At 46.5% G+C, this 10203-nt stretch overlaps 1 protein-coding gene across 2 annotated transcripts; it reads left to right on the top strand.

Annotated features, from left to right (window-relative positions):
- The first annotated feature begins 1444 nt into the window (after window positions 1-1444).
- Window positions 1445-9718, top strand: LOC131127691 (uncharacterized). Of its 2 annotated transcripts, none has more exons than XR_009129549.1 (2): window positions 1445-7628; window positions 7832-9718. XR_009129549.1 is itself a non-coding variant. In XM_058069827.1 (2 exons), exons 1-2 carry the CDS (start codon window positions 1446-1448, stop codon window positions 7371-7373), a joined length of 5835 nt encoding a protein of 1944 aa, XP_057925810.1. In that variant the 5' UTR covers window position 1445; the 3' UTR covers window positions 7374-9718. The 2 variants fall into 2 exon arrangements, 1 of the variants encoding a protein (XP_057925810.1); XM_058069827.1 differs by having other exon boundaries at window positions 1445-6532; window positions 6626-9718.
- Window positions 9719-10203: the final 485 nt, after the last annotated feature.

Below are 10203 nucleotides of genomic sequence, written 5' to 3'. Positions count from 1 at the left end.
CAGGTGCATAAATTTGGGCACCCCAACAAAAAATGACATAAAATTTTGGTAGATCCTCCTTTGCTTCCTTTGCTGAAATGCTTCCTATAGCTTCCAATTGGGTTCTGGATTCTGGTTGAAGATTTTTGACCATTCCTCTTTCCAAAACATCTCCAGTTGCATCATTGCATCACGGCCCGCTTTGAATCACGACACAGATTTTCAATAATATTTAGGTCTGGGGACTGAGATGGCCATTCCAGAATGTTGTATGTGTTGCCTTAGTAGAATTTGAACAGTGTTTAGGGTCATTGTATTCTTGGCAGTCTCCAACCCCGGCGCAACTCCAACTTTGTCACTGATTCTTGAGCATTGTTGGCAAGATTCTGCTGATACTGGCTGGAATCCACGCAAACTTCAACTTGAAGCTGCACTGGCCACGCAGCCCCACAGCACAATGATCCACCACAATATTTTACTGTGGGTAGCAAGTGTTTGCCATGAAATGCTGTGTTCATCCGCCATGCATACCTATGCCCTTTGTTATGTCCAAATAACATTTTATTTTCAAGAAAATTGGGAAAATCACCAGGGGTGCCCAAACTTTTTCATACCACTGTATATACATGAGCACGAGTCTTATGTCTTCAATGGCTTGTTTACTCTTAATTATGTTTACCTTTTTGGGTAATACGGGTATAGATTATAGACTATAGGGGTGTTAATTCATGTCTAGAAAGCTCTAATGTACAAAAGACTCCTTGTTATACCCTGTTCTGTTCTGGTTTAATTAGGCTGACATGAGTGTGGGCGTGACTCGGAATTACTACGCTGGTCGAGTACTTGAACGCACCGCGGTAGCCGCTAGCTTCGTGAGTTGATGTCACTCGAACTGCTTAGCCCTGGGTGTTAATGTGCCCACACGGACATCGTGGTGGATGATATGTATAGCTGTGTGCGTCTATAAACGTGAGTAAAGTTTATTATCACTCATTTAATGTTAGACGCCGCCGATCTAGTTCGCTATTGTAGCGTTTTTGTGCCATTATGTCCAGCCGTCTGGCTGGTTGCTAACTGCCTGTTAGTTAGCCTCGTTAGCATCGCTACTGTGTTGCAGTTCAGACGTGAACGCATTGCTAACTAGTATTGTTTGTGTGCTTGTTCCCACACAGAAACCACACACACATACACACACTCACCTTACAACCCATACACTCCACACACCCACACTACACTTACAAGTCCCATGCGCACCCCCCTACCTGTGATGCGACGTATTACAAATAAATAAAGCAGCCATCAAGCTGGATGTGGACGTCCCTCATTGCTACTGCACTCACCTGAGCAGAATTGCTGTCCTGACCCGACACCCTGGAGTGATTGCTGACCATTGCTGCACCCAATTAAACCCCCATTACTACAATTTTGGTCCTTCGAGCCGGATAGAAGCAACCACTTCAGTCATTATGTTCAGGCCACAGGAGAGAGAGCCTAGAGGTGTGGACCGCCCACAAAGAGTAAGACAACCACCATCACATCTTCAGGACTACGAGGTCAGTTACCCTATGAGGTGCCACGTTCCTGGAGATGATGAGCGGGCCACACAAATGTCTTCTCCAGAAATTATTAGATCGATCCAGAGCATGAGAGAAGAAAATGACCAGCTGCGGAGAGATGTCCAACGTCTTTCAGACATGATCCACAGTCTCCCAGCAACCTCCTCAAGGAGTCAGACACAGTCCAGACGCCAAATGGAGGAAATATTCACCACACTGGCACTCGCCAGCAAGCCGACGCCATCTAGTGGCCATCAAGGCCCACGTCAGCCACTCATTAATCCACCGGTGAACAACGATGCTCTTTCACCTCCACAAGGCAACCAAAGTGACATTGTTGAGGACCTCAGACAGTGTTTGGAGGAAGCAGGATTAGCCAACAAGCACACCGAGTCACAAGTCACGTCTGGCATTTCAACTCCTTGCTCGCAAGACAAATTTGAGATGAGCTACACAAAGGAGTGCCAAGAGCCGCGTCACCACGACGACCAAGACAGCTCACCACCCAGTAAAGCTCACCATCAGTCTAACTATGGCCAACAACCTTGGCCTAAAGTTGCACCTAGGCAGTCTTATGTCAAGCATCACTCAAGCTATGAAGAGGGCGACAACCACTATCATCGTCCTTATCATCCTCCACGCCATCCAAGTTATCCTTACTACAGCGATGAAGGCCGTCATCCTGCAACATCCCGTCTACAAAGTAGTCCAAGAGCCCGTCACGAAAGCCGCTACTACGGGCACGAAAGTGGATACCCTCTGGAATATAGAGGCCACCTCGATGATTATAACAGCGCTGTTTATGGACATGACAATCGGCAAAGGGAGGAGAGATACCCACCTGACCCGCCATATCCTTCCACCACTCCATATGGCCGAATGCCAGCTTTGGACTCCTACCGTGGACCGAAACCAACCATCCCAGACTTTAAGTCAGAGGATCCTCGTGAATTTGCAAGACTGAAATTGGCCCTGGACAATTTACTCCCATATGATGCTCCGGAGCGCTTCAAGTTCCAAATCCTCATGGATCATCTCAAGTGTGAGGAAGCGTTACTCATTGCTGACTCCTACAGCAACAGTCCACGCCCATTTGCGGACACTATGAGGGCACTCACTGAGATGTATGGTCAACCACAGCAGCTGGCGCTAAAGCGGATTTCCATGTTGATGGATGGGCCCAACGTCAGGACTGGAGATATTAAGGCCTTTAAGTCATTCGCGCTCCAGGTTCGTGCACTTGTCGGAATGCTGCATCAACTTGGAAGCCAAGGTTGGATGGAGTTGAGATGTGGTTCACATGTGTCTCGCCTCTTAGCTAAGTTGCCCCACGACCTAAGAGCTAATTTCCACAGATATGTGAACCCCATTCATAATCCTATTCCAACTCTAATCAATCTGGCAGACTGGCTTGAATATGAGGTACGAGTTCAAGTCAGTGGAGATCAACACAGCAGTACCTCAGCCAGAGAGAGACAAGTCTCATACAAGACTCGACCTCCCGACTACAAGTCACAGAGAACTACTGCTATTCTTCATGGCAGCGAATCTACCGACCTGCAGGAGAACTCAGATAGAGCGCCAGCTGTTCCAGTGAGGGATGCAACGCCTGATAAGCCAAAGAAATACTGCCCCTTCTGTGACACTGCGCAGCACTATCTGAACCAGTGCAGCAACTTTAAACTGCTGTCCGTAGAGCAAAGGATGCATTGGATTAAAGCAAATAATCGATGCTGGAGATGCGGCCGGGAACACCTTGCAGCAAAGTGCAACCTGAAAGCTAAGTGCAAACGATGCGAGAGGAAGCACCTGGAGGTTCTACATGAGGTCAATTCAAGTCAACATGCCTCAGCACCCAGTAAACCCAAAGTACCTGAATCAAGCACTTGTTTAGTGAGTTCCGTGTCAGAGACTTTGTTCATCGATCGGCCAGCCAGTAGCAGCCAAGTGTTACTCAAGTTGAGTCGAGTCATCCTCCAGAGCGGCAGCAAGGTACTCGAGACCTACGCAATATTGGATGATGGGTCAGAGCGCACAATACTCCTCAACGATGCTGCTGTTCGTTTGGGCCTTGGTGGGAAGGCTGAAGACCTCACACTCCGAACAGTCCGACAAGAAATCTGTACCATCCATGGAGCCACTGTGTCCTTCTCAGTAGCTGCTGCCTCTCAGCCAGACAAATGCTACAAGATTAACAAAGCCTTCACTTCCAGAGAGCTGAATCTAGCCAGTTACACCTATCCAGTCAAAGCGCTACAGGAGAAATATCGCCACCTGAGAGACATTCCGCTGCCACCCATCAAGGATGCCCAGCCGCTGCTGCTGATTGGGTCAGACTATCCTCATCTAATTACACCAGTGGAACCAGTATGTCTAGGCCCCCCCGGCGGACCTGCAGCAGTACACACCCGACTCGGATGGACGTTACAAGGCCCTACCAGCCTATTGAACCACCAACTTTCCCCCCAGCAATGTCTGTTCACCGCCTGCAATGCTCCAGAAGAAGAACTCTTCAGGCATGTGGAGAAACTATGGCAACTAGACACCTTACCATACAGAAGTGAGCGTCTGATTACTAGATCAAAACAAGATGCAGAAGCAGTCCGCACCCTTGAATTGAAGACCACCAGAGTAATGGTAGATGGCGTAAACAGGTATGCTACTCCGTTACTATGGAAACAAAGCCTACCTCTGCTTCAGGCAACAAAGGAAGCAGTGCTGTCCCAGCTACGTGGGGCAGAAAGACGACTTGTGAGAGATCCCAAGAGAGCCGCCATCTACTCTAAAGAAATCCACAAGCTCATCGATGCCGGCTACGTCAAGGCCATCTCTCCTTGTAAGACCAAAGAGACCAACTATTCGTGGTTCATCCCCCACCACATGGTGCAACACAATGGGAAATACCGAATAGTCTTCAACTGCTCCTTCACATTCAATGGACAGAGCCTAAACGACCACCTGCTCCCCGGACCCACACTTGGAGCTAGCCTCCTGGGGGTCCTGCTCAGGTTCCGGGAACACCCAGTGGCCATCAGCAGTGATGTCAAGGGAATGTTTCACCAAGTCCGCCTGCTTGAAGAGGACAAACCATTCCTTCGTTTCTTGTGGCGGGACGTTAAAGTGGATCAAGAACCTACCACCTATGAATGGCAAGTACTCCCGTTCGGGACGACGTGTAGTCCATGCTGTGCTACCTTTGCCCTTCAGACTCACGTTCACAGGCACACTGAACCAAAGGAGAATGCCCGCCTGTCAGCAGAACGCTGCTTCTACGTTGACAACTGCCTGCAGAGCCTTCAGTCAGAAGATCAAGCCAAGCAGCTGGTAAGCCGACTACACACATTACTGATGGAGGGCGGATTTGAACTCCGAGAATGGGCCAGCAACGTACCTGCTGTCATTAGACACCTGCCCAAGGAATCCCAGTCAGAAAGTAGCACCCTATGGTTCGCGCAACAGACAGCTGACCCTCAGGAACGCACACTTGGACTCTTATGGCAGTGTAGGACAGACACACTTGGCTACAAACAACACCAGAGTGAGTGTCCCGAACCGACTATGCGCAACATTTATCGTCTTCTTGCTCAACAATATGATCCTCTGGGATATATCGTTCCCTACATCACAAGAGCCAAGATTATTGTGCAGCGCCTTTGGGACCGGAAAAGAGGATGGGACGATCCCAATCTCCCCGAAGATCTGCTGCAGGCTTGGAGGGCATGGGAATATGAACTTCCTCAGTTGGCACAAGTCATATTACCTAGATGCTACACTGACCGCTTCACTGATTGCAGTATCAGCAACCGGACCATCCATGTCTTCTGCGATGCATCCGAACGTGCATATGGATCAGTGGCGTACCTGCTGACCGACTGCGGTGAAGGACAAGTTCAAGTGGCATTCCTCGCAGCTAGATCCAGAGTCGCGCCAAAGAAACAACTCTCCATACCCCGACTTGAGCTGTGTGGAGCCTTAACCGGTGCACAGTTGGCTTCTGTGTTGATCAAAGAGCTCACAATCAAGATCCAAGCAGTAGTATACTGGACCGATTCCACCACAGTCCTCCACTGGCTCCAGTCAGACTCCTGCAGATATAAGGTATTTGTGGGCACGAGAGTTGCAGAGATACAGGATCTGACTGACATCAATGCCTGGCGCTACGTTGACTCAGCCACAAACCCAGCAGACGACATTACAAGGGGAAAAACACTAACACAGCTCAGCGGAGTGAGCCGATGGAGTCATGGACCCCCCTTTCTTCTACAACCGTCTGACCAGTGGCCTGAATCACCACCCAGTCCAGTCCTGGAAGAAGCAGAGGAACTGAGGAATGCCATGTTTTGTGGCTTGACGGTCAGCTCAACCAATTCGGAAATACCTGACATCATTCAGTTTAGAACATTTCAAGAGCTTCTGGAGGCAACCACGCAGAAGCTGCACGGGGCGGCTGACAACACACGTCCCACTGCTGCTGATTACCACGAAGCAGAGCTGGCCCTCCTCAGGTACACCCAAATAAAGAGTTTCCCAGAAGAAGTATCCCTGCTCAAAATGGGTAAACCCCTCTCATCTAACAGTAGACTGTTAACCCTAGCTCCCGAATATGACCAGTCATCAGGTCTGATACGTGTCGGGGGAAGGCTTAGACGATGTGATAGTCTGAGCCAAGAAGAACTGCATCCCATTCTCCTGCCATCTTCCCACCCAGTGGTCAAGCTTCTAATTCAGCATTATGACAACCAGCTGCACCACCCTGGATCAGAGCGTGTTTTTGCTGAACTTCGCAGGAAATACTGGATACTGAGAGGCAGAGAAGCGGTCAAGAAGCACCAGCATTACTACGTGGACTGTAGGAAGTGGAGAAGCCGCCCACAGGTACCAAGGATGGCCGATATACCCCCCTCCAGTTTGAGACTATGTCGACCTGCCTTCTATTCCACCGGTGTTGACTGTTTCGGACCGATGATTATTAAAGTGGGACGACGCACAGAGAAGAGGTGGGGCATTTTGTACAAGTGCCTCACTACTCGTGCAGTCCACCTGGATCTCCTACCTAACATGGATACCGATTCCTTTCTAATGTCACTCAGGCGCTTCGTTGCTCGCAGAGGCAAGCCCTATGAACTACTCTCAGACCAGGGCACCAATTTCAAAGGAGGAAATAAAGAATTGCATGAGGCCTTCAGTGCCCTAGAACCTGCAATCAAGGACCGACTTGCAGCCGAACAGATCCGTTTCAAATTCAACCCACCTAATGCTCCACACTTTGGCGGCTCCTGGGAACGAGAAGTGAGATCTGTCAAGAACGCCCTACGTACCACCTTGGGAGCTCAGACAGTGCCAGAGGAAGTTTTGATGACCGTCCTAATTGAAATAGAAGGAATCCTCAATTCAAGGCCCTTGGGTTATGTATCCTCTGACCTTGCTGACCCTGACCCAGTCACACCCAACTGCCTGTTGATGGGGCGGCCGGACTCATCACTCCCTCAAGTGATCTATCCTGCAACAGAACTACTGAGTCGGAAAAGGTGGCGCCATTCTCAGATTCTAGCCGATCACTTCTGGAAACATTACATTCAGCACTTCCTTCCCACCTTGCAAGCCCGACAGAAGTGGAAGACGGAGAGTGATGACATCACAGTCGGCACAGTCGTCCTCATTGTGGATCAGCAAGCCCCAAGAGCCCTCTGGCAAATAGGGACAGTGAAGACTGTCATTCCTGGAGCAGACGGCCGAGTGAGAACAGCTGTAATTCGAGTAAAAGACCGGACGTACACGCGGCCAGTTGTTCGTCTTGTCAAGCTACCAGCCTTACCTCGGGACATTGATGACACCTAATGGTCAAATTTGTTAACAAATTTGGGGGCGGCTGTACAAAAGACTCCTTGTTATACCCTGTTCTGTTCTGGTTTAATTAGGCTGACATGAGTGTGGGCGTGACTCGGAATTACTACGCTGGTCGAGTACTTGAACGCACCGCGGTAGCCGCTAGCTTCGTGAGTTGATGTCACTCGAACTGCTTAGCCCTGGGTGTTAATGTGCCCACACGGACATCGTGGTGGATGATATGTATAGCTGTGTGCGTCTATAAACGTGAGTAAAGTTTATTATCACTCATTTAATGTTAGACGCCGCCGATCTAGTTCGCTATTGTAGCGTTTTTGTGCCATTATGTCCAGCCGTCTGGCTGGTTGCTAACTGCCTGTTAGTTAGCCTCGTTAGCATCGCTACTGTGTTGCAGTTCAGACGTGAACGCATTGCTAACTAGTATTGTTTGTGTGCTTGTTCCCACACAGAAACCACACACACATACACACACTCACCTTACAACCCATACACTCCACACACCCACACTACACTTACAAGTCCCATGCGCACCCCCCTACCTGTGATGCGACGTATTACAAATAAATAAAGCAGCCATCAAGCTGGATGTGGACGTCCCTCATTGCTACTGCACTCACCTGAGCAGAATTGCTGTCCTGACCCGACACCCTGGAGTGATTGCTGACCATTGCTGCACCCAATTAAACCCCCATTACTACATCTAATAATATTGAAAACCATATTTACAAGGCTGTAAACAGGTTTCCTTTCCATATATAAATAATGAATCCTACTTGGTGGAAATTCACTTGTTATGGTCGGATGTGGAACCAATTAACCTCACTAAACGAGGGTTTGCTGTGCTCCTACGTGGAGCAAAATACGTAGGTACTATGCAGTAGAAAATAAGCTTAAGAACAACAAAGATGCCAATCCCATCCGACATATCTAGTTGGCTTGGTTGATTACCGAATGGCATTATGTGCATTTTTAATAATTGTCTACAATGATGACAATTGGATCTCCTCCTTGGAATATTTATTAATTCTCCCTTGAATCACATGACTGATGAACTTTAACAAATGCAACTACCAATTATTTCATATTGTACAAATGCAACACATCCAATCTGAGATGGAAGTAGACCCTGAAATGGAAAATGATAATCAAATAAGAGAAAAAAAAGTATTTAATTTAATGCTTCAAGCTCAACAAATGATGAAATGGTTGTTTCATTCGCTTTTAATTCAAAGCTTCAAGGATTTACCCAAGTCCAGCACAAAAACAAGTTACTGCCCTCCTATCTTGACACAAAAATGTTATTTTTAAGGATCTTTAGCAGACTGTTTCTTATTTGTCAGTCAGATAAATGCCAATTTCAAAATTTACTCTGAGACAAATAATATATATTTACATCCAAATCCCTTCAACCACATTGCTTGTGAGCAGGCAGGTTTGCATGACGACTTTGAAGTGTACAGTACATTAATGTCTACAGGCTCATCATGTTCTTGCGTCTCAAACCTTTTACTTTTTGTACTCACCATTGTGAGTCTTGTGTGATGTACATGTACACCTGGGGTCTGTAAACAAAAGTTAATCATCTTTGTCTACATCTACGCCTGAGTGTCCTTCTAGAAAATGTACTTATGATTATAAATGCTGGTTATGTTCAAGCCAGCTAAGGAATAACAGAAGGTATGTACAGTTATGGAATAAGAAAAAAAATTATGCTTCAACTCAAAAACTCAGTTCAGTTTGACAAATAAAAATATGAAAATGTTGTGGTTGTCTTTTCTTTAAATATCTGTGGCACACAATCAATTACGTTTTTGTTTTTTTTTACTTTACTTTCAGAAAAAAATTAATGTAAACAATTTTGCAATTGCAGTTGCCCCTTTGTGGTTAGAATCTCATGGCGTCTTGGCTTTTCAAAAACATATTCATATGTCACTGTCAAACAATATGCAAAATCATTTTATGTATTTACGTACCTAAATTAAGAATTAAAGAATAAAAATGGCCGAATGAACTAAATTATAAGGCATTCTGAAGACAATGTTAATGATATGAATTATGAATTATCCCACACTGGTCACTAGGTGTATTCAGAAGGTCGTAAATGTGTTTTTTTATGTTTTAACTATGAAAATATTGTATTTATGATTGAGGAATTCGACTTGACGGATGTTCACTTACCACGGTCAGGTCTGCAAACAGTTTTGTGCTAAATGAGGGTTTACTGTAATTCCTAAACAGTAAATGCTAGACGTGTTTGAATTGCGTATTTGTAATTTTGGTTCAAATCTGTCTATGATTGAAAAATAATAAAGACTGTCACTGTCGAAACACTTCTGGACCTAACTGTATAAATATAAACATGATGAGATTGTCAAGTTGAATTGTGGCTTCATATTTTGAGAGTTGGAATGAGCAAAGAAACCAAGCATTGGTTCTATAACTGAGCAAGGAAAAGAAATGTCCTCCAAAAACTCTGATCCTTTCCATCCAGATGGTGGTGCTACAGCTTTGGACAACATTGCATTTTGGGAAAGTCTCACCACTTATACTTAAACCACTAAGTCCAGCTCAATGTGCTGAAACTATTTGCAATAGCACAAAAAAAAGATGAACAGAATATTGACCTTAGTTAGCTTGGTGCGGCTGCAGGCAAGCAGCTGCAACAGTGAGAGGTCACAGCAGGTTATTGAGGATCTAAGCACACTGGCTCCCAGGCTGTAGCGTCATGTTTGCCCGCTAGACAGAGCCAGAATGTCAAACTGCTTCTTTAAATCACTCATCCCAGGCACTGAAAGAAATTATTTACACTCTACGTGTTGGC

Source organism: Doryrhamphus excisus, chromosome 4 (genome assembly GCF_030265055.1).
Source record: "Doryrhamphus excisus isolate RoL2022-K1 chromosome 4, RoL_Dexc_1.0, whole genome shotgun sequence".
In the NCBI taxonomy this organism is placed as follows: domain Eukaryota; kingdom Metazoa; phylum Chordata; class Actinopteri; order Syngnathiformes; family Syngnathidae; genus Doryrhamphus; species Doryrhamphus excisus.
The sequence above is the reverse complement of the archived record's forward strand: the minus strand, read 5'-3'. Positions and strand labels throughout refer to the sequence as shown.